This window comes from Lepidochelys kempii, chromosome 2 (genome assembly GCF_965140285.1).
Source record: "Lepidochelys kempii isolate rLepKem1 chromosome 2, rLepKem1.hap1, whole genome shotgun sequence".
In the NCBI taxonomy this organism is placed as follows: Eukaryota; Metazoa; Chordata; order Testudines; family Cheloniidae; genus Lepidochelys; species Lepidochelys kempii.
Window position 1 is genome coordinate 167,330,066 of NC_136381.1, and position 25,693 is coordinate 167,355,758.

A 25,693-nucleotide genomic window follows, 5' to 3' on the forward strand; every position below is an offset into this window, starting at 1 on the left:
CAGTGCAATAGTTATTAACTCCATTTCTTATTTTGTGTAGAATTAAAAGGTACATGTTCAAAGCTCAAAATAGCTTCTTCAATTGTAAATGAATTTCTTATGAATACAGAATAGGTGCCTGCTGCCCCTAAGTATTCATTCAGCAAATTACCTTGGTGGCATACTTGCATTTGAAACCAGTTTCAAGCTTCAGCAACAGTTTTACATTCAAATGCTGAGTTGACAGAGCACAGAATTTTCTCTAAACTATTTATACCTTTTGCTTATTTGCAATACTTAATTATTTTAAAAGTTATTATTCATTTACCTCCCAGGTGGGAAGAAATTTCTGCCTCTGTTTTATTAATAATGTAGTATTGGTAGACAGAGCCCTTTGTAAGCTAGGCCTTCACTACTTCTGTGATAACCAGTCACTAGCTGGCAGTAATGAAGGAGTAGGGTGGTCTGTCGCTGCCCAGGTTCAGTTAGTTGGAACCAAGGACAGGAGTTCTCTGGCTCAGGATCTTTGGTGGTGGTGATTTCTTTATGCAGTGGTAGCATTCTAGATGGAACTGTACAAACTTTCAGGAAAACATCGTGCCTCTCTGAAATAGTTCACAATATAAAAAGACTAAAAGAGATTGAAGGTGGGACATGGAGATAAAACACATGTGCAAAGTGATCAGTGAGTTGACAGGCAAACTGCAAACTTATCAGTTCCAAGTTTAAAATTTTTGTATGTCAATTAATCAGTCAATCTAATTTATATCTAATATATCTAATTTATATAACAATGTAGTTTGTATCTAATGTATCTATATGTATGGTATCTATTTGTTATTTTAATGTTTTGGATTTATTTGTATGGCTCATCACTTAACTGCTACTTAGTAGGCAATTTATTACTAATTTTCTCATAAAAATGTACCATTTAATAAATGCATGGCTTCCAGATATTTCCTTGCTGAAATTATCTATACTATCAAATTGTGAACAAAACCCCCAGCAGTTTATCTCTCAGCAGGGCTTATGGCAATCATCCAAAAACTGGGGTTGTGTGCAGAACACTGGTGAAATAAAAATGACACCCTCTCTCACTTGTTCAATAGATGTGCCTAAGCGATGGTTCATACATCATCATCAGAACAGTTAGTTCAATTCTAAGTGAAGAACCTTCATTTTTGCTGATTTCCAAGCAGCGAGAGCCCAGCACCATTTTCACAGTTTAGGCTGAGTTGAGGCCCCAGCAGTTAGGAAAACTGGGCCCTATTCATCATTGCCCTATGGCCCTTTTAACATCTCCTGGCATGTCTTTCATTACACCCAGATGTAGAACTTGCTTTGTCAGCACCTCCTCCACCACAGCCCCAGTCACAAAGAGTGCTCCAGGAAAAGTTCCTTTTTACTTTAATGTATTGTCTTCCCCTCCCTCTCCCCTTCCCCTCCCATCCCCCTGGGGAAAAAAGAAGAGTAGGAACTAAGGTCCCAGTTCAACAAAGCACTTAACTACGTGCTTAACTTTAAACACGCGCTCGGGTGCTTTGCTGAATTGGGCCCTAAGGTCTGCAGGGTTTGGCTCACAGATTTTTACATATAGTTTTAAAAAAACCACTCTGATTCCCATTGCATAATAGTTTGCTTAGAGAGTCAAAATGGAAGACATATAACAGCCTAACCCATTTCCAGTAAATTTTTCAGGGTCATGAATAACATAGAGCCATGCGCACACACAACTGTATTCCAATACGCTGCAGAAACTGTTGTGCCATCCAACAACACTCTAGTCACTTGTGTTAATTGTTTTTTTGTAAAAGGATCTAATAAGCTTTTAAGTCATGACTGACCAACTTCATTCAGCATGTTGCCTTTATTTTGAAGCCTCAGCACCTCATACAGCCAAATCTTCAAAAGCTCGCTTGAAAAGTGCAACAGTCCAACATAGGCACTTGGCCACATAATGTAGGACTTGCAGGTCTGATTCCTCTCCCACGTATACCAGTGTAACTCCATTGGCTTCACTGGGATTGCTCCCAATTTACGTAAGTGTGAGAAGAAAATTAGGGAAAATGAGAGGTAATCAGGCCTTGCATGAACGACTTTGAGTAGTTAACCATAATCCAAAGGCTATAGACGCCAATAGACAGATATCAATGAGCTTTGGATTGGGTATTTTATGCACATCTCTTTCAGGAGCATGCATCTCGGAATATTTGTCCCACTAATTCCCAAGATCAATAAATACACATGCTTGTACACCCGCATTTCACTTTTGCAGGCTGGAACTCCTTCTCCCACTGAGCCGCTGTATCATCCCTTCTCTCCCAATTTTACCTTATAATGTCCCTTTTTAGTTTTGGACTGACTTTCATTACAAAGTATCATGGTGATATTCTGAGCTGAAGTACATTTATGTAAGAAACAAATTCTGTGAACTGCTGTGCATTTCTGTTACTGATAATGCAGAAAACCTAAAATTACATTCCTCACCATGTGGATTTTTCAATTCGTTTTTTGCTAGACTCCACAAGGGGCATCACAGAATGATTTTCAGAAAAAAAAGAGGCGTGCCCCTCCACCACCAACTCCTCCTGCTCCTGTCATGCCAAACAGAACAGAAGAAAAGGAAGACAAGAGGAAGAGCACAATGGGTAAGCGCTTCTCTTCTCTTCTGCCTCGAATCCAATGCATGTGCTTTATATGGCTCTGCTTGCTGTTTGAAGATTCCCTAAAATGGCCCCTTGCATTGGAAACTATGTAATCTGGAAAAATATTTATCCCAAAGAATGAAAGTCTGGAAATTAAGTGTTTGAGGTTCACAAAGTTTTAAAAGGTGAATTATACCACTTGGGTGAGTAGAATGTTTTCACATGGCACTTAAGGGTGCTTTGGAAAATCCTGCTCCGCTTTTGCTCAGCTCTCCTCCCATTGAAGTCAGTTTCATCATTGAGTTCAGTGGAAACAGAGTTAGGCTAACACTGTGCCCTTCTGAAGATGCCCTCCCTGTCATTCCCCTGCCCCAGTTGAATGGAGTTTGGACCGAAGGGGTGACTTCTATGGACAGAGGGAGATTCTCAGGTGATGTAAATTGACATAGCACCACACGCTTTTTTCTTTTGCCAGAAGCTATGAATGGGTGACAGGGTGCCAGAAGCTATGAATGGGCGACAGGGGATGGATCACTCGATGATTACCTGTTCTGTTCATTCCCTCTGGCATTGGCCACTGTCGGAAGACAGGATACTGGGCTAGATGGATCTTTGGTCTGACCCAGAATGGCTGTTCTTATGGTCTTACACTTCAGTTGTTATAGCTACATTCCCTTCAATGGAGCGATGACAAATTTACACCAGATTAAGGTCTTCCCCATTGTTTTCAAAGCCATCACCCCTGCTACTGTTGAATACACTTTTTCCTGTGTCCCATGATGGTTTTACATCAGTGGAGTATGTTTTGTTCTTATCATCGGTCCTGTTTGAGATGAATCTGCATTAATAGAGTCTTTAGCTAATTAGTGCAAGAAAAGAACTGATAGGTTCCGAAATAAATTTTGTATATACCTCAAACTAAAGAAAATTATAGTTTTCAGTTTTATGTGATATAGCCCAGTCACTCTCACACAGATAGAGAGACTGAGAAAAAGCCCTCCAGATATTTCAGGTCACTGGGAGTTTTGTCTGTGTGAGGACTCCAAGATTATTCCCTTAAATAAGAAACTGATTTCTGAAAGATATGAGTTAATAACCCCACGCATTGGAACTCATTATCCAGTATATTAAGGGAATCTTTTAAAATGTGCTACAATACACTTGGTACACTCCAGGTTGTGCCTTCAACCTCTGCATTTTCACATAGCACTGAAGACATGCATATATGATACCATAAATGAACAGCCTGTCATGTATAATTGATAATGTTACAAATGCTTCACACTTTAGAAAGAAACCTCTTGGCTTTGTTTCAACATTTATTTTCAGTAAATGCCTCACATTTAATGCATCACCATTTGTGTAGCAGCAGGAGTCCATTATCCTGTAACACGTTTGACTCCATTGACATCTCTTATTTAAACTCTCAAAGGAGAATGCTATCACTGTGCAATATAACACAATCGTTTTCAGAAAATTGGCTGCCTGTTAACTATTGCAGATGTCACAATCTGTCGTTCCCAATGCCTCCCCTTGAAAAACACAAGTCATTACTGATAACATTTGGTGTTTTAACTTTGTTAATGTTAATTTTATTTTATGTCACTGCTTGAAAGGTTACAGATGAAAGAAAACAGAACAGAATTGCTCATTTCTATCCACAGCTATATAGATAGGTGTCTGTTGGCCAGACCCTTAGTTGATGTAAATCGGCATAGCTCCAATGGAGCTTTGCTGATTTAAGGATATATCGCATAATAATCTCCTATATATTTTTCATTTTCTGCTGCAGTCTTAGATTAATATAATTGTTGACACACAAACAATGTTACAATAAGCGAAGCTTGGTAAAACAGTTTCCCTTTAGGACGCTAACTATAAAACCATGAGACAGCACAGCTGTGTCAGGAAGCAAAAAGGAAGGAGCGAACAAAGCAAGACTGTAGAGAGAGAAATTGCTACAGGAAATAGACAGCAGCATGATGGGGCAGATTAAAATACCTCCTCCCACCCTGACCATACTAATCAGAATTTAAAAATCATGGAAAAAACACTCAAACTGGCAAGTTAGGTCAGATTAAATATTTAACACCAAATCACTTATACTGGCCCCAAAGTGCTGTGCCTAATTTTCTTAAAGCAGCCAAAAACATCACTGGAGTTTAGCATTTTATGACCATTAAATTGTTCCTTGCACCTTTATAGGTGGATGTAGCCTATGAAAACCCTGTTCAGTTAAATCTTTTCCAACCTTCTTGCTCCCACTACACACTGCTGCACTAATGCATGCAACACGACACTTTGAAGGCCTTGTAAGAAGAAGTCTAAAGGTTTATCCATCCCACAGTGCCAAAATTAAATCCTTTGGGGAGGCTTGGGTGAAGTTGGCTGATTGATAGCTCAGAGCTATTCCAGTGGTTCAATAATTCCACTTAAGGTTTGGTTAGGCTGGAGCCTTCCCATAAACACAGAAGAAAGTTTGAGATACGGTCAGAAGGCACAGGGCCCTGTTGGATTTCAAGAGAATGTCAGTGGTAGCCTAGTATGACTCCAGCACTATCACAAATGGAGAGCATGTTCTTCAGACGTATGAATTATCACGTGTCTTTTTGTCTCACTCCAAAAGAAGAGAGAGATCTGGCTTCTATCAAGACCAAACATTTCCAGGGTTTACCCACCACCAACTGCATGCAGGGTGTGACACTGCTGATATCTATTGACATGTCTAATAATTTAAAGGACACTCATTTACTCCATTTGGTATGCATGATACTAAATTAAGTATGGTTCTGAGGCTCTCAGCATTTCTGACACAGGTTGAAAACTCCGTCATACAAACAGCAACAAAACCAGCAGCCTCTGCACACTGTCAAAGCCAAAAAGAAAAAAACTACAAAAAGAAAATGAAAGCCCAAATAGCACATCCACTCAGAAATACCAACCTTCACCATTCCCCTACCTCCTCAAGGAGTTATGGAAATAGTTTTGCATAGTATCCTATAAGTCAACAGCTGTGGGCTGTGTCAGACCAAGAGACCCTGGGGATTTTCGCCTTCCTCTTCAGCATGGGTCACTTGCAGGTTTAAACTAGTGTAAATGGTGGATTCTCTGTAACTTGAAGTCTTTAAATCATGATTTGAGGAGTTCAGTAACTCAGCCAGAGGTTAGGGGTCTGTTACAGAAGTGGGTGGTTGAGGCTCTGGGGCCTGCAATGTGCAGGAGGTCAGACTAGATGATCATGATGGTCCCTTCTGACCTTAAAGTCTATGTGTCTAAGGGAGAAACAAATTTAAAAAAAAAACCACCTTCATGAAGATATTTTCTGTATAGTGTTTTTAAATTAGTGTGTTTTATTATCTCTCAAAACCGCAATTGAGATTTATGCTGATTGATGTGTATAGACTGTGATATACATGTATATATTGGGCCTGATTCTTCTCTCATGTACCTAAATTTAACACCACATATCTCTGTCGACTTTCTCATGGTTTACATTGGTGTGATTGAGAGCAGAATCAGACCCAGACAGAGTGGATGGTTTGGGGGAGCAGGTGAACACACACACGTGTGTGTGTTTTAAAAGAAACTTAAAAATAATTGACTTGACGATAAAGTAACTAGCTAATTGATCCTCCTGTAGGTAATGGACGACAGGTGCCACAAAAGCCTCCTAGAGGCAACACACGTGGTCCACCCCAGTTAGTGATTCCCCCACCCCCACCTTACCCTCCTCCTGACACAGACATTATGGATCCAACTGACTATTACAGTGAAGCACCCGATGTTACAGCACCAACAAACCTGGTACCTCAACGTATGTTTAAATATCTATGTATTTGCTTTTCAATTCTTTTAGCGATTACTGTCAAGGATAGCTTTTCCAGACTTTCCTCTCTGTTCTCCAGACATACATGTTTTTCTTTTCCAGCCTCTCTTCTTTAGAAATGCTCAATGCATTATATTCATATGATTGATTAATATGAGGCAAATGAAATATTTGCTTATAGAAAATATTGCTACAGCGGCTTAGCTCTTATTTGGAGATGTGTAAATATGACTGTCAAAACATGCAGTTTCATTCATTTCAGACAAAAATGTGTGGTTTAGTATTTGATTTGTTTCTGCATGCGCGTTCTCCCCCTCCCTCCAAAGACATACAGGTGCAATAAACTATTGAGCAGCCACTGTAATCTATCAGACTAGCATTTCCCAAGCTTTTGCAAGCTGAAGCCCCCTTTCAAGAAAATCAGTCACACCCACCATGTACTGTTAAAGGTTTACTCCCCTTAATATGTATATGTATCGACATGGCTCCAATAACTTCACTGGAGCTTTGCTGATTTAAGGATATGTCGCCTAATATATAGTGTATCTTCCATGCCCACCTGGCTAGCCCTGGGTGCACGCTCTACCTTGCGAAATCTTCTTATCAGACAATGCGGTGTGATAGTTGTGGCATTCTTCCTTATTTGTGTGAAACATGGTTGTATTTTCAGAGTTATCATATAGACTTGACTGTTTTCAAATCTTGGTTCATGATCTAAGACTCAGATCCTGAAAATGACTCCGCATAGGTAATCCCCCCTGCGCGCGCGCGCACGCACACACACACACACACACCCACACACACCACCCCATGAAAGTCAGCAGGGCTCTACACAGGTGCAGGGTCTTCTCAGGTGCAATAACTTGCAGGATCAGAGCCTATTTGATACGCTACCATTCATGTGGTTATCTCTGCTAATCCCATTGAGATCCTTCTCTGGGAAGCTTTCATTGCAAAGATTATACTCTAAGTAGCTCTCGACCTCGGGTTGCCAATTTTGGTTGGTCGTATTCCTGGAGATTTAATCACATGGCATAATCTTTAATTAAAGATTAACCTTTAATTCCTGGAGGGCCAGTCCTGGAGGGCTGGCAACCCTATCTACACCTAATGTATAAATGTTGGGGGAGGGGGTTTGTTGCCCACTAGCTAAACCCAATGTATTATTGTTCAATCTTAAGTAAAGAGAAGTAGAATGTCAAGTTTTATAAAGTGGGGGGGGGAGAAAAGTCTCTATGTCAAGGATTCTGCTACTAGAAAACACAACTATTAATGTGGATTAACCTATTTTATTCCTACCAATGTATGAACAAAATTCTTGTTGTCATTCGATTTTTGGTTCGATACATTGGCTTGTACACAGTGGTTCTCTTCTTAAAGATCTGTTCTGGACTTGTTTTAATCAATATTTGTGCTTCAACTGACTTTCTATCGTTACAATATTTTGCAATGCTCCTCTGCTCCACTCTGGCAATCAAATGCATTTTAATCAATTCTCCTCTGATTTTTATCATGTTTTCTGCTCTTTAATCTTATTGTCATTAACTGAGCTTTCTTGTTAATATTTGCACCCCTAGACACAGATACATGTTTTGTATGCATGTCTAAAATGATATATTTGTAGGATCCTTTTTCCTCCCTTAACTTATTAATCGGGTTGTTATGTGACCTGTTATTCTGAGTTTGGTTGAGTTTTGACTGTAGTTCACGAATGGAGACTCTATTACATCTGTTGCATGGGGTTTGATTTTTGCCCCGTGATTTGGTATGTTCTTAATGAATGAGCTGTTAACAAGCTATCTATTACGCCATGTAGAGGATGCTGTACTTAGAGCTGAAACTACAGTATGCTTTCTTAAAATGGTTTGAAACAGGCCATTTGAATAGCAGCCTTACCCATGTGTCCTTTATATGGTACCTTTTTATTTTGTCATGTTATGGACCACAAAATAAAAATACGATAGGGAACTAAAAAGTTAGTTTAAAAAGGATAAATATTTCAACTTCTTATTGGGTCAGATCCTGAAATCCATTCTTGCCTCTTACGCAGGCTGGATTACCAGAGAAGTCAAAAAGAGTTTTTACTCAGTAAGGATGAATAATTGATGTAGTTGTAACCCTTCTGCCAGGTGGAGCAAGCAGCAACAAGGGCCGGGTTCAGTATGAGATCTCTAAAATGTAACTATGGGCACCTAGCCCATAAACTGAAATCCTAATTTGACTCAAAACTTGCACTGTATGCAAAAATCAAGTACAATAGTCAAATATCCTCCATTACCATAACATTTGGGTTTCTTTTCGCAAGCCTATTTTCCAATTTTATTAGATGGATAACATACCGAGATGTATATTTCTAGCTGACTAGTAATGCAATTCTATTTGAGGAGAACAGGGAGTTGATAAGGTGCCTGCTTCCTCCCATCCCATGTGCTGTTTTTTTTTTTAATGAAAACCTTGAGTGGCATAGCTCATATAACCATAAATGACAACACATGTGAGCGTGAACAGTTCTACAAACACCTTTCAGTAACTTAAAGCACCTCCATTCAGTAACTTAAGGTGGAGGTATCTGGTATTATCAGCCCTTTAAGGACGGTTTCTAAAGACTGAAGTTTGTTAATTTAAGAAGAAACAACAGGAGACATCCATCGTGTGGAAGCAATCTTTTCATAGATGTAAAGATTTGCATACATATAAATTAGCTCGAAATGAATGGGCTACTCCGTGGGCTGTTTTGCTAGGTGTTGATATCACAAATACACCAAAACAGTTGCAATTAATCAGTGTCCCAGTTTTTATTCTCAGCATAGATGCTAAGATTTAAATGAGCATAGAGAATGAGCTGCCCTCTCACTTCCTAGAGGTGGTCCCTAGAACATAGTTAAGGTGCATTGAAAGGGTAATGTAGGGAAGCTTGTCTGGCCACTCCTCCTGCCATGTCTGTCCTGTGAGTAAATAAATAATTTTGAACTCCCAGACTGTCAGCCTAGCACCTTCCATGGGCATTAAAATTCACTCCATGAAAATAGAGGTCCCGTGCACCTTGAGCATCTATGCATGTTATTACATTGACTACAGAGGAATTGAGCCTGCTTTTTCAGGGATGAATTTGGCCCCAGGAATCCAGGTAGGATTTTCAAAGGAGCCTATGGGAGTTACATACCCAAATACCATTTGATGTCAATTGGATTTGACTCTTTTAAAAATCTAATCCTGAAGGTTAGTTTGCATGCTAGCCATTCTTTCATTTTGGCCTTCGCTTATGTTTATATGTTTTATCATTTACTTTTTTCCCAACAGTTTATTGTTGTGCATCATTCCCTTCACACACCAAGCACGTCTGACAGAACTTGCCTCATCCTGTGACCTTCATACCTCTGACGCCTTCCGTTGCCTCTGCTACCCTGACTCTTCCATTGCCTTTCTTCCTTCCCTGCTAGAAGAGCTCCTTTTATCTGACTGAAACCTTGGCTTTCTTTCTTTTTGAACTTGCACACCTTCATTTAATTATTATTGATTATGTTTGGCTTTGTTTCACACTCATTTGTTAAGTGTATTTTCCAGAACTGAACCCTCTGTTATACAAATATGTATCCCCATCAAAAAGATTCCCCATTCATCTGTCTGTTTCTTTACAAATTATTCTTGTTGCTTTGGGTCAGTATTTAATTTGATTCAGTGTTTCAGACTTTTTTTTTTTCTTACATGCAACCCTGTTTTACGAATTTATGGAAAAGGTTCTAGTACAATTGCTCATTTTTCTACCAGGCTAAGCCTTGCATTTTGCATTTTATGTTTTCCCTTTATTGAAGCTATTTTGTGCCACCTGGATAGACCTGAAAGTGAGCGTGGCCTAAAGTCCAAGATTCCTTTCATATCTTGGCCACTTATCAAGTTACTGAGTTAAAAATAGAAACCTTAAAGGTCTGTCGGACCTATAACCGGCCTAAACAGAAAACTGAGGATAAGTACCAAGTACATTAATTCTTAGCCTCTACTTTTACTTTTCATACTAATGCTTACTTTGATTAATTTCTCCTTTATTCTATAATCACACTATGGAAACTAAAGTATTTGTCATATTTCTGTAACAAGATTCAAAACATCGTTTGCTCAAGATAAATCAAATTCTGCAGGTCTTCATTTTTCATTTCCAAAAGGAATATGCGCAGAGGATTATCGTTAAAATATGAATTGTTGGTAGGCTCGCACGCACCTAAAACTCTTTGCACTGAGGACACTTGTTCATGCAAAGGGCCCCCCAGCACATTTTTTATCTCATTCTGGATCGCAACTATGGGTTTTATGAGCTGAAACAACACACACACACAACACCCTATTCTGTCTTCATTGGTAACAGGTGTTTAAGATGTTTGTTATTTAAATGAGTGTGATGCAGAATGTGACTCTTACTTACATCACACAACATTCTTATTCTACCCTAAGCAAAATCATATGCCTTTTGGATCCTTTCCAGGTATGCAAAAAGAGGAGAAAGAAAGCAGAGTATTCGTACAAAGAGGGTGGAATATGATGAGAGAGAGTTTTGACAGGCCTTAAGGATAAAGTGAATATTATATGTGCAGTTGTACCTGTTTTAGGAGCCCACTCAAGGAAGCAACACATACTGCAGAGTCTTCTAAAAAAAAATATAGAGCGCAATTTTACTCAATATATTGTGAGGTACTTTGGGGCAGTCTCTTAAGAAAAGAGGCTTTTGTGCAGGTTTCATTGTAATTCTCCTTTCTTCAAAACTTTGTAAATGTTCCCAAAACATTGAGCTAATGTCTCTATTACTGCAGTTTTACACTGCTTGTAACTAGATTAAAATCCCTGGAGTTCCACTGGTATAAAACCAGAGTAATGCAGTTGTGAGTTGGGCCTGGTATGTTTTAAGTAGGGTTGGTCAAAAACTTTGCATCAACATTTTTGTTCAATTGAAAATTAGGTTTTCAACTAAAGAAAAATTTTCCTGGAAAGTGTCTGCATTCTTCAGAAAAAATCAGGGTTTTTTTGGGTTAGAAATTGGACCCCTGAAAAACAAAAATCTCCAGTGGAAGACTTTTGGTTTTTTGACTAAAAGCTTTTCTGTTTCCAGACAAACTTCCAAAAACAAAAAAGTTTTCAACAGTAAACCAAAAAAGTTTTGGCTAAAAACAAGAATTTAGCCCAGTGTCTTTGAAACATATGACAGCTATTTTGGCTTTTATCTTGAATCATTGATGTTAATGGGAGCTTGGCAACTGACTTCACTGGGAGGAGGAGCAGGCCCTTTATGCACTAGGGTAGCGTCTTAGGTTAGCATTGATGGAAGTATACATTGGTTGGTTTTGCTGCCCATATTATTCCATGAGGACTGTAGAAACATAATGAGAATTACATGGGCAAGCTAATACCAAATTGACTGCAAGGACTATTGAATTCCAACAAAGTGTGTTTGTCAGCTCATACTAAGCTGAAAAATGAATGGGAAATGGTATTCAGCATTTTGCTTCTCCACCAAATAGAGTTGGCCAGATACTTTCCTTCAGCGCCAAATAATTTGGGATGGTCAAAAGAACTGTGTTTGAAAATGTAAGGACTCATTTGACGAAGGGAGGGGAGAAATATGTGGATCGTTTATAAATCAAAATACAAGTCTATGATTTGAATTCCAATACATAGTCTTGAGATATGCTAAGTGCCATTCGACTTTGCATTCAATAGAGTTGTAGGCATTCATTACTACTCCAGATTAGGCTTTGGTGAAACACCATAGGAATCGTCAGGTGTTACTGTAACCAGAGGGAGCCCATGTTGTCCCTTGGATGCAATAGGCCCCTAGTGAAACTAGTAAAAAGTTAATTTTAAAAAATGAATATTGAGTTATAACACAGTTTCCATGTTTTCAAAGTTCCATAACAATCAGAAATAGTTTAGTGTGTGGGGGGGGTTCTTTTGCAAAGGTAAAGGAAAGAGACTCTTTCTAGATATTGTCTATAAATTCTTATAAATAGAGAAACTATGAGAAATACATTTTGTATGCGATGTTACTGTAATGACTATGTCCTGGCACAAACCCAGATTGCTATCAAGTCTCTCATAGTTTTGTTTGTGTGTGTATGTGTGTTACCTATATGACAGGTTTCAGAGTAGCAGCCGTGTTAGTCTGTATTCGCAAAAAGAAAAGGAGGACTTGTGGCACCTTAGAGACTAACCAATTTATTTGAGCATAAGCTTTCGTGAGCTACAGCTCACTTCATCGGATGCATTCAGTAGAAAATATAGTGAGGACATTTATATACACACAGAACATGAAAAAATGGGTGTTATCATACACACTGTAAGGAGAGTGATCACTTAAGATGAGCTAATACCAGCAGGAGAGCGGGGGCCGGGGGGGGGGGGGAGGGTAGAAAACCTTTTGTAGTGATAATCAAGGTGGGCCATTTCCAGCAGTTAACAAGAACATCTGAGGAACAGTGGGGCATGGGGGGGGGGAATAGTTTTACTTTGTGTAATGACCCATCCACTCCCAGTCTCTATTCAAGCCTAAGTTAATTGTATCCAGTTTGCAAATTCCAATTCAGCCGTCTCTTGCTGGAATCTGTTTTTGAAGTCTTTTTGTTGTAATATTGCGACTTTTAGGTCAGAGATCGAGTGACCAGAGAGATTGAAGTGTTCTCCGACTGGTTTTTGAATATTATAAGTCTTGACATCTGATTTGTGTCCATTTATTCTTTACGTAGAGACTGTCCAGTTTGACCAATGTACATGGCAGAGGGGCATTGCTGGCACATGATGCATATATCACATTGGTAATGCGCAGGTGAATGAGCCTCCGATAGTGTGGCTGATGTGATTAGGCCCCATGATGGTGTCCCCTGGGTAGATATGTGGACACAGTTGGCAACGGGCTTTATTGCAAGGATAGGTTCCTGGGTAAGTGGTTCTGTTGTGTGGTGTGTGGTTGCTGGTGAGTATTTGCTTCACATTGGGGGGCTGTCTGTAGGCAAAGACTGGCCTGTCTCCCAAGATTTGTGAGAGTGATGGGTCATCCTTCAGGATAGGTTGTAGATCCTTGATGATGCATTGGAGAGGTTTTAGTTGGGGGCTGAAGGTGATGGCTGGTGGCATTCTGTTATTTTCTTTGTTGGGCCTGTCCTGTAGTAGGTGACTTCTGGGTATTCTTGACAGGTTTCAGAGTAACAGCCGTGTTAGTCTGTATTCACAAAAAGAAAAGGAGTACTTGTGGCACCTTAGAGACTAACCAATTTATTTGAGCATAAGCTTTCGTGAGCTACAGCTCACTTCATCGGATGCAGTGAGCTGTAGCTCACGAAAGCTTATGCTCAAATAAATTGGTTAGTCTCTAAGGTGCCACAAGTACTCCTTTTCTTTTCTGGGTATTCTTCTGGCCGTGTCAATTTGTTTCTTCACTTCAACAGGTGGGTACTGTAGTTGTAAGAATGCTTGATAGAGCTCTTGTAGGTGTTTGTCTCTGTCTGAGGGGTTGGAGCAAATGCGGTTGTATCGTAGAGCTTGGCTGTAGACGATGGATCGTGTGATGTGGTCTGGGTGAAAGCTGGAGGCATGTAGGTAGGAATAGCGGTCAGTAGGTTTCCGGTATAGGGTCGTGTTTACGGCGCTAATAAGCGATGGTCACATAGTGTCCAGGACATGGATCTCTTGTGTGGACTGGTCCAGGCTGAGGTTGATGTTGGGATGGAAATTGTTGAAATCATGGTGGAATTCCTCAAGGGCTTCTTTTCCATGGGTCCAGATGATGAAGACGTCATCAATATAGTGCAAGTAGAGTAGGGGCGTTAGGGGACGAGAGCTGAGGAAGCGTTGTTCTAAGTCAGCCATAAAAATGTTGGCATACTCTGGGGCCATGCGGGTACCCATAGCAGTGCTGCTGATTTGAAGGTATACATTGTCCCCAAATGTGAAATAGTTATGGGTGAGGACAAAGTCACAAAGTACTATACATATGATAGCTAACCAAATTCTGCACTGCCCTGTACTCTAAGTATAGGAGAGGGTGGAGAGAGCTTCCCTGTGATCCGCAAGCACAACTGCACAGGAACAGGACAGGTTTTCAGCTGAGTGTTCAGGAGAGTTGTGATACATGATAAAAATCTTTCCACCACAGCACATCATCAGCATGAGTTTTACTTTTCAAATGTCTTTAGGGACAATTTTAGTATCCCTCCACTTGTAAAAGTTAGAACAATTACCAAAGGTTGTGGTGGGTTCTCCATCACTGTCCATTTTTAATTTTTAAATTAAATTGATTGGTTTTTTTTCCCTTAAAGATAGACTCTGATTCAAAGAGGAATTAATTCAGGGAAATTCTTATGGCCTGTGTTGTGCAGGTCAGACAAGATGATCACAGTGGTCCCATCTGGCTTTATATTCTATGAATCTGTGAACCGTCAGTTCATTTGCTCAAGGATCAAAGGAAGAGAAAAAAGTAACAGGTTTTGTAAACCACTAAAATATATTTTATACATAATAATGTCACAGTGTTAAGGTCCAGTCTTTCAGGCCTTTCTAAAGATTGAAATGATAGCTGTGTTTCCCTTTGAAAAGCTAGAAATTATCCCTTTTCAGTGGTAGGGCTACAAGATACCAATCCTTACATTCATTATATTATTATGTGTAGAAAATCTGTCTCCAGCCCAGAACTGAATCTTACTCATCCTGGGCCTCAAGCAGATCTCATTTGGGGAGAAAATTCCAATTTAGTATTTGTGAGGAGGAGGAGGAAACAGCTCTTTGGTAGATTGATACTTGATTTATTTATTTTGGCAACTGTTTGAAGCTCATCATGGGGTTTGGAAAGTTAGAATAAGTACCAGAGGAGGTGGATTACTGGGTCTGTGATCCAGTCCTAGTTTGTGATAAATTGCACAGGCATATGATATATTTATTTATGTAACATATGCCTGTCGCCTCTCCATATATGGGGAGGGCGGTGACAATGTAAAATGAAATCTGTGGGCCTGATTCTGATGTGCCCATTAATTACATTGATACCTTCATAGATTCCAAGGTCAGAAGGAACCATTGTAATCATCTAGTCTGACCTCCTGTATTTAACACAGGCCATAGAACCTCCCCACAATAATTCCTAGAGCATATATTTTAGAAAAACTGGCAGTCTTGATTTAAAAATTACTAGTGATTGAGAATCCACCATGACCTTTGGTAAATGGTTCCAGTGGTTAATTTATCCTCACTGTCAAAAATATACACCTTATTTCCAGTCTGAATTTGTCTAGCTTCAGTTTCCAGCCATTGAATCATGGTATGCCTTTCTCTGCTAGATTGAAGAGCTCATTAAGGACCTTTTGCACTTCCAGAGCAGTATAAAAGGGCCTTAGTGTAAATGAGAATCAGTTCTTGTGTGTGTATATATGACAGTAGTGCTCTCTTTCTAACTTGGCTTCAGATCACTGCCATGACTCTCAACATATATTTAGTACATGCAATAGGTACCATATAACTTCCATACTAAAATACATGTTATTTTAAAAGATAGAACATAACTTATTCCATGTTGTTACTACTGTTTTCTAAGCTTATCACAAAGCTGTGAACTCCCCGCTCCAGGACAGAGAGCCAAACCTACTGCCACTGATTACACATTTCTTAGGCAAATGTCTCATATAGCAGAGCAAGAACACCTGTCTGGCTACATAAATCCACCATTGAAAATTACAACTAGTGACATAATTTGGTACTGGAGAAATACTATACAAGAAAATATGCACAATACCCTTCCTATTCCAGTAACCCCTCTAAAAACTGGGGTTAGTGTACACATCGCCCACTCACTGTTTGGAAGATATTGTCCTCTGTCTTTATATCCACAACCCAGAAAGAGATTGCTTTACCACTTGCTTTCAGTATACTATGCTGATATAATAAGGGAAATGATCCTGCAATGTCAGTGGGTGTTGAGAGTGCTTAGCATAAGGCCCATAACAATTCTTAAGTCCATACAGAATGTTAAGTCTTCAAAGTATGTACAAACACTAATGAATCCCCTATAGCACTCTGATGCGCCTTGAATGTAAAAGATGACATCATAAACCTATTCCTGTTGTACATACTCTAAATCCAGTCAGCAGTTCCTAAAATTTGATCACAAATCCTTTCACTTGCCCACAGTTTAAGAAAATTCTGCAGAAAATGAAACTGGCTTAGGAAAAAACAGCCACCCTTCATAATGGCCCCTGTATATTCCATTATTTGTACATCTGTTCCACTACTGTGGCATTAAAGAGAATATATGACTCTGGAGGATCTGGGTCAAAATCAGCCCTGGCATAAGAGGGCATAATTCCGTTGTACTCTATGAAATTTTGAATGCTTTTGCCAAAGCTGAATTTGGTTCTTTGACTCTGGCTGTGTGATTAATTTATGAAGTGTGGAACAAACTTACATTTCACACTTTCCAGCCTAACTGGAAGCAGGAAGTACTAGAACTCTTTCATGGAACTCTGTTCGTGTGAGATTTTCAGCCCAGTCCCATGCACACAAGGGCAAGGTGGCTGAAGTTGTATGAGTGCTTGTCCTATGTGAAACTGAACTCTATATTTTTAAGGGTTGCCCCCCTTCTCAAAATAAGGAAAATGTACCCCTACCTGCCTCCTTAGCAAAGCCTTACTGATTGGAAAGCACTGAAAACATGCCCAATTGACATTTGAATTTGGAGGCTCTCCTACACACCCAAATATAGACACTCCTGTACTCAATCACTAGCAGCGCTGCACTGAGCACGCCTCCCATGTTATCTGTGTATGTGTGTTCTTTTGGAATCTCAACCTGGATCTGAATTTCAGGATAGGCCTCCTATATCTATAATGGGCCGAACCAAAACCTTGAAGGCTGACGTTTGAAATACAAATCTGAAATTTATAGCTCAGGCCCATCATGATTTAAAAGGGATCTTGGCAGTGAGGGCTCCCAATAGTGAGTGGTTAGGAGTTTTCTGATTCTCTGCCTCATGTATCTCATAATGCCCATAGCCTAGCGCTTGCCCCTCCTCAGATGCTCACTTCTTAGCTTTTCCCACTTCAGCTTATCTATCTGTAAATACCAGCTAAAATGCTCTCTTTCTGCATTCTGTCTTTTTTTTTTTTTTTTCTAAAAACTAGAGAATTTTGCCTATGTACATTCACTTCTGGGTTTAGAGTATTGGGGAGCAAAGGACTGAGGGCAGAGGCAGAGACTGTTGTGTCAGCTCCTTTTGGGAATGCAGTAACTGGTTCTTGGCTTGTATTAAGGACATACTTCCCAACCTATTGTACCCATAAGCTAAAGGTGGGACATAGTGGAAGGCAAGACCTCAGATGAGGGGTGGATGGACACAACACAGAGATGGTCATGAGGAGCAGGACGGCTATGGCTGGCACAGTCATTTTCCCTTTCATGGTTGCCAGAATAGCTCATTATGAATAGAATTGGTAGAAAAATGGTTTGTGAGAAAACTAAGAAATTGAAAATTTTGGAAAAAAAAATTCCACGGCTTTCTAAAAACAATCATTTTTATTTGAAATATTTGATTGAAAAAGTTTGGTTTTGAAAGTGTTTAAGTTTTAAGATTTTTTTTCCTTCTTTCCTTCCTTTTATTCCTTTCCCCCCTTTTTCCATTTTGCCACCAAAAAAAGGATAAAAAGGGGGAGAGGGAAAAAATCATTTTGGGATTATAGAAAAATGGAAAAATTTGGCAAAAAAATATTTTTTCTTATAAAGACGTTTTTAACCAAAAAAAATTTTTGTTGAGGGGAAAACATATTCAACCAACTCTACTTATGAGATATGTGTGTCACAATCAGGACATGAGTGTAGCGAATGAAACAGGTAGTCATCTAATGACATAATTTTAAATCCAAAACCAATATTTTCTTTGAGTTTAGTTTGTGTATGCTCGATGAAATAAAGAGTATGGCCCCTTTGAGAGAGAGAGAGAGAGAGAATTCTGGGAGTTTTACTGAATATAAAAGCTAGTAGAATTGCCCAAGGTACAGAGATGCTCTCTGCACCAACATGGTTTATTGAAGCCTCTGAAAAGACCAGCCTGTGTCACTTCAAGGCCTTATTGAAGGTAGGAACTGGTAGCTTTGGGACGAAATGCAAGAACATGTTGACTATTTTGAGTGAGATATGTTAGACTTATGTTTAAACCCCTTTGGTTTTGGTTCACTAACAGTCCTGCAGCTATGTTAAATCAACCATCTGGAGCCATACAATTTCCTTTTAACAGGATACTGGTAAAACCTGTCCTACTTCCCTCTCAAAAGAGAAAAGCTGCAAGTGTGTTTTCGGAGAAAAACTTAATCCATTGATGATGAGAGTCTGTGAAGGACTAGAGCAATCTGCTGATTAAGCATTGGCCATATGCGTAAAAGAAGCTTGGGGGTAGCTTTCATTTAAGTACCCAAGTTTTCCAGATGAAAACATTTGATTAAAAGAAATGCATACACTGTAATTTGCTTGTTTGCTCCACTCCCTTGTGGACATGCCCAGCTTCTTCTGTACTTGGCAACTTTCCTGTGCTATGTACACCAAACTAAAAAATGTGATTCAGATATTCCTCAAATGAAATCACCAATCACATTCACTTTCCCACACTCTCAAAATACTCTCCAGAAAAAGAAATAAAGTAACTTCTCTTCACTTTCATTGTGCATGAAATAAAAATCTGTTTGTAATACACATCTTTGACAATACGATGTCAATAGCATACATACAGTACACATGCCTATGATGTGTTTTCATTCTGAGTGAATTTAGTACCTGTAAAAAAGTTACCGTATTGATTGTACTGGCGACTAAAGCCCTGCCTCTCACTAAGTACAGCACATACACCGGTAACTAATCACCATCCCGCCAGCATAACTAAATCTTCTTCTGAAGAGGTCACTCTTATTCAGTGCATGGCCTCTTTGCTGAAACTGTAAGCAAGATTTCCAGTCATGAGGGTGCATTTTATCAGGATCAGTGGATCTATGTGTTCTCCCTGGAGCTCATAGAGAATTTTCCAACCAATGGAAAGAAAATAGCTTTTTGTCTGGGGAAAAAAAGGGTTTGTAAGAAAAACAGAACCAAAAAATGGCATTTGAACGGAGAAGGGGAAAGGAAAAATGGGGGTGGTGGGAGAGAAGGGGATGGGGGAAAAACACTGAAAATTAAATCTTTTTGTTTAAAAAAAAAAACGCAACTAAATGGGTTGGGGATTTGGTATTTTCCCCCTTTCTCTCCCTTTTTTGTTCCTCTGTCCTTGCTCCCCTTTGTCAAACATTTTTCACCAAAATCTTTTTGAAATTCTCTGTGAGGTGGGGGAAATGATTTTTCTCAGCCATCCCTAACCTGGTCTAAGACCACTAGCTCAGTTGCAAGGCTTCATTGCACTAAACCATTTCCTTGAGCCATCCTGTCTTTTATGGGGAAACGTGTATACAAAAACCTCAAACTCCAGATATGGCCTTGATCCAGCAAAGCATTCATGAATGCTAAATTGGGTGCCCCACTGTGTAGCACATATGTGATTGTTGGTTGTTGTTTGAATTACAGTAGAACCTAGGAGCCCCAGTCATGGACCAGACTCCGCTGTGCTAGGTGCTGTACAAACACAACACAAAGACAGACCCTGCCCCAAAGAGCCAACTGTCTAAACATATGACTACTGCAGGATCAGACCCTTATAATGTATACTATGCATGAAGGTCTACAAGGATCTCACACACACGCTCAATAAAAAGAATTGCCTTCCCCATATTTAAAATATCCTTATAAATATAATAGCTGAAAATAAACCACTAGCCAAACTATACCTGAAAGTCTGTGGTGCATTGTTCTTTGAACAGGAAAACAAACAGGCCTGTTCTATCACCCAGAAGGTCCAAGAGGAAAAGAAGGTCAATTCACATAAATCAAAAGAGACTAGAGTAGAGCTCGAAGTCTTTAGACATGGAAATGTCTGAAAGGATGCATAAAATAGATCTATATTTAAGTTAGCTGTTGAAAATCTTCTATGAGCATATTTGTTATTGGTGGTTTTAGCTGAGGTGTATGTTTCTGGCCAATAAAGTGAAGTTATTTTGGGTCACCTACCTAATTAGACACAGAGGTTCTGTGTGAAACGTTTAGTTTTCTGGATGTTCTAACTGTTACTTTGGGTGATTATCGATGGTATTCTATATGTGTATAGAAATAAAGAGGTAAGGGGAAACAATGGATGAGCTGACTGTGGAGCTAGAGAATGATGTCACAATTTATAATGGCCTGTGTCTGTATGAGAACGGATAAATAGAAAGTTTGACGCACAAAACTGGACAGAGTGATAAAATTCCTTCCCGTTAGGCACAGCCCCAGTCTGATTTTTACTTTCAGCCAATAGCATAATAAAAATATTAGTGATGGCTTATCATGGGCTGATGGCAACTTCTGGACTCCCTGTAATTATAATTACCCATAAAATGATTCACATTGCTGACTGGAGGCTAAATACTATTTGCTTTATTCAGGCAGCAGTCCCATTTGCTGCAAGAATACTATTTATGGGGATAAGGCGAACAGGATTTGACCACATAAATACAAAACTGATGTCCAAAACCTGTCCTCAGACAGTTGAGTGCAAGTCCCACTGACTTCAATAGGAGTTAAGCATAAGTGAGTCTGTTTCTTACAATTAGATCAGTGCAAATCAGTAATAACTCTGTTTTTAAGTGAATGGAGTTACACCATTGTAATAGGAGAATCAGGCCCATGAGAAGAGAATTTGCCCCTAACTTACAAAACATTTGTCTCCTCTTGCTGACTTTGCTGGCAGCTAGTCCATTCGGAAGGAAGGCATAAGTACAGCATGAATGTGTTTTATGTTCTTACTCTGGATTGTCCTAGAAATATGAATCTGTCTTAGGGATTTTAGGGAATTCTTAGCAATGGAAAACATCAGTAAGAAAAAGATGAATTGAATAAACCAGAATGCACAGGGGATCTCATGGTGAAGTTTAAAAGAGAAAGGTTTAGAAAATGGGCTCTTTTCTGTGGTTTTTAAAATCACCTAATAAAATGTTGGTTTGTAACAGAGATGCATTAATCATTTTTACTTTTAACCATGATACTGCATGTGTTTTTCATGCAATTTTATCCATGCTTAAGTCTTTGTTCTCCAAGGTGGCTACTGAAAATCACCTTCACAGTCCATTTGTTCAGATCTTGAAGCATGCTTGGATTGCAGCAGACCACCTCTGTAAAGGATGCAGTTTGCCAAAAACTACCATTTAAGACTAACAGTTGCCAGCAAAATGTGGCTAGCAGCATATTTCTCAACCAACCCTTATTATATAGGGAAGTTTCTGTTTTTAGATCTTCTGTCTCACTGAGACTTGCTGGAATCCCCTTTATCAATCACTGCATATTACTAGAACTACATGGAATAATATATGAAGTGGAAGTCTGAAGAAATCTGTTAAATATTCTTCACTGTATTCCCATGTTATCCTGATCTGTGTTGTCTCCTTCCTTTTCATAATCTGTTGAACATTATAGCTTAAACCCTATCCTACATAGGGCCAGGTAAGGCAGGCAGGGTACCCAGTGTGAGTGGCTACTCCATATACTTCTCAGTCCCAGGGTATCCCCTACCTATTACTGTCCACAGAGCAGGAGAGATGGAGTGGGGTTTCTGAGTACAGAGAGAGCCCTCAAGTCAGAGCTACTCTGCACTGAGGGTGAAGTCAAGGAACTTCATCTCGATGCAATAAAAGCCAAGGAACCAGCAAAGGGACTCAGAGTCACAGGTATGGGTAGTGAGTGACAGAGAAAAAATGACATTTTAGATCAGCTGAACTCTGGAAAGGTGGGAGATCAGAGAGAAAGAGGCTACAGTAGTTGAGGTGAGAGAGGATCAAAGCAAGGGAAAGGGTGATTTTGCTCATGTAGATTAATTCTCCATTCCCTGTTAAATCTGCCTTTTTTCTGTTTGATAGCTTGTGGTGAAAATAAGTATCAGAAATGGGAAGGAATAACAGCTATATTGTTTCCTCTAAGACTCCTCAAAGACTTGGTAAATAAATTTTAGAGTACCATTTTATAGTGGAAATTTAGCCATATAATAATAATTTCCACTAGGACTGTCGATTAATCGCAGTTAACTCATGCGATTAACTCAAAAAATATTAATCGCGATTCATCGCAGTTTTAATCGCACTGTTAAACAATAGAATACCAACTGTAATTTATTAAATATTTTGGATGTTTTTCTACATTTTCAAATATATTGATTTAAATTACACCACAGAATACAAAGTGTACAGTGCTCACTTTATATTATTTTTATTACAAATATTTGCACTGTACAAATGACAAACAAAAGAAACAGTATTTTTCAATTCACCTCAAACAAGAACTGTAGTGCAGTTTCTTTATTGTGTAAGAACAACTTACAAATGTAGATTTTTTTTTGTTACATAAGTGCACTCAAAAACAAAACAATGTAGAACTTCAGAGCCTACAAGTCCACTCAGTCCTACTTCTTGTTCAGCCAGTCGCTAAGACAAACAAGTTTGTTTACATTTAGGGGAGATGATGCTGCCCACTTCTTATTTACAATATCACCTGAAAGTGAGAACAGCCAGAAACTTGATTCTCCAACACTTGATTCTCCATTATACTGTAATTTATGTAAGCTATGCTGTGAGAGTGGAGGTGTAACCTGCAAAATGGGTATGGTTCATGAAATAAATCTACACTGCACTGATTCTCCTGTTTGAGGACAGTTGCTCCAAGCAGCTGGAACAAATTAAAGCAACCTTGAGACTACAGTAATCACAAGCACAAAGCATGTGTACAAGGAGAGCATCCAATGATTTAATACTCCATGTCTGCCTTTCTGCTGATGTCCCAGGTAAGACTTGTCCCTTTTTCATGTTTTCCTGGCACAGAGATGGTAGATTTCTGGTAGGTTTGCTTTTGTGCAATGTGGAAAGATTGTCTTCGTAGAACCTATTTGCATAGGAAATGTACGTGTGTAGTGTCCAAAAGCCATTGAGGATTTGTGCAGACAGGAGATGTAGGAAAGGGGGAAAAGTGGCTAAAGCATCTGAAGCAGATTATTGTTTATTAAAGTGAGCTCCTCCAATATTCAGCCAGTAATGTTTGGAGTGGGAAAGGATCATTTTGCAGGTGAATGCTGAGTCTTGCACTACCATGGATTTGGAGGAATTTCACAGTAGCTTGTGTCATGGAAGTGAGAATTTTTTTCCCTAAGTGCCATTTTTCTCTGCCAATTTATTCTGCACGTTAGTTAGGAACTGCTTGTATCTATTTTCCACAAAGCCAGCTGACTTTCTTCATCTCATGCTGCTCTCCAGATTCCCTGAATAGCAGTGATGAGATCTGTTCAGGGACTACTATATCTCTGGGCTGGTGTAGACACAAGGGAATGAAGAGAGGGTTGGGAATTGGGTTATGGTTGGAGGGTCTTTCTCCCATTACCTATGTATCTGCATTTGTGGCTATCTGACACACACCACCATTGAATCAGAATGGTGTAACTGATTTCATTACACTGTAAAACTGTCGCTGCAGTATTCACTTTATACATGCACCCCAGGATTAAGCCCTGTGGACGTTCCCTGCACGTGCTACATCTGGGGCAAAGATAGACCCCATTCCTTATCCCACAAAACCAACTGAGGCTCAGCACTATAAACCCACTTGTTTCCTGGGACAGAGCTGTAATGGAAGGCTAAACTGTATTATCCTGTTCAGCCACTAGGTGGCACAATGTGAAAACTACGTTATTTAAACTAACCTCAGTCATACCAGGCAGAGCATTAAAGGATTTTATGATGAACACATTTGGTATGATAAGTAAGCTTTGTAGCCAGTCCATGTCTGGCACAGAAGTACATGACATGATGTCAGGAGTAAACTAATGACAGAAACATAAGGAAAACACCAATAAAGGTTGCAGACGGAAGGAACAAAGCAACGAAGGTTCGAGGGTCTCATCAACTTGCCACTCTTGAATGCCCCAGAGAACTTCACCTTTGACAAACCTTCACAATGGACAGACTGGAAGTAGAATTCTGCAAGATTTCAAATTGCAAACAAACTCCACAAAGAAAACTGAGATTATACAGGTATCTTCTTTAATGTATGCTCTGGAAAAACAAGAAGAGCAATATCTTTAAATCCTTTGACTGTACTGAAGACAGTCACAAAGATGACTATGAAAGGATTCTGGCTATGTTTGATACATACTGTATACCTCAGAGAATTATGGTTTATGAAAGAGTATGTTTCCACCCGAGAATTCAAGAACCAGGAGAAAATGCTGAATGTTTTATAAGAGTTCTGCATATATTGGCTGAAAACTATGATTTTGGGAATGCAAAATATGAAAATATAAGACTGAGGCTGGATATTGGATTAACAAATAAAAACCTTTCTCAGAAGCTGTAACTGAAGAGAGATTAATCCTAGCCACAGCTATATAGAGAGCAAGGCAGTCTGAGCTGATGAGACAGCAAAACCTAGAGTAACTTGACAAACTTGAAAAACCTGAAAGTAGCTTAGAAACTGTAAAGAGACACTTGAATGTTAAAAGTCATTATCATAAAATCCCCGAGGCAAGCAGAAATAACTTAAAAGCTAACAGGGATAAATTCCAGCCTACATGCACAACGTGTGGAAAAAGTCATATCCCAGGAGATAATACATGTCCAACTAGAGGCATAGAGTATAATAAATGCATGAAATATGGACAATTTTCATCTGTTTGCTGCACCAAAGCAGTCAGGGAGTTTACTCATATTATAGACATTCAAGAGCCATAGTTTCTGGGATCTGTCTCTTGTGATGACATAGAGCCTGGCTGGAGAGTGAAACTGAATATTCATGGCAAGACTATCGACTTTAAAAATGACTCCGGAGCTGATGTCACAGTCATCTCAGAAGGGACTTACAATCACCTTCAGTCCCTCACAGAGCTGAAGTCACCTGACATAGCTCTGACTAACCCTGGAGGTATTCTGAACTGCATGGGCCAGTTCACCACACAAACCGCTTACAAAGACAAAAGCTATGCATTCAGAGTGTATGTGATCAAATGGCCACAGACCAACAGCCTTCTCAGCCTCAGTGAGGCAGCCATGATGGGCCTAGTGAAAAAGGTAGAAGAACTCGATAGGGAATATTTGGTAATATTGGACTTTTGAAAGGCAAGCCAGAACAAATAATC

At 39.4% G+C, this 25,693-nt stretch overlaps 1 protein-coding gene across 14 annotated transcripts in view; it reads left to right on the forward strand.

Moving 5' to 3' along the window:
* Nucleotides 1-25,693, forward strand: part of COBL (cordon-bleu WH2 repeat protein) — a 233,747-nt gene that overhangs the window by 171,206 nt on the left and 36,848 nt on the right. For 9 of the 14 annotated variants that reach the window (XR_013635369.1, XM_073332702.1, XM_073332704.1 and 6 more), the window contains 2 exons: nucleotides 2,498-2,627; nucleotides 6,265-6,438. Coding sequence is in view for 13 of the 14 variants with exons in the window: in XM_073332702.1 (XP_073188803.1) it covers nucleotides 2,498-2,627; nucleotides 6,265-6,438 (304 nt within the window). In the remaining variant the exon portion in view is untranslated. Of the gene's footprint in view, nucleotides 1-2,497; nucleotides 2,628-6,264; nucleotides 6,439-9,750; nucleotides 10,035-25,693 lie in introns of those variants that run through there. The other 5 variants (XM_073332705.1, XM_078851670.1, XM_078851669.1 and 2 more) reach the window with 4 other exon arrangements.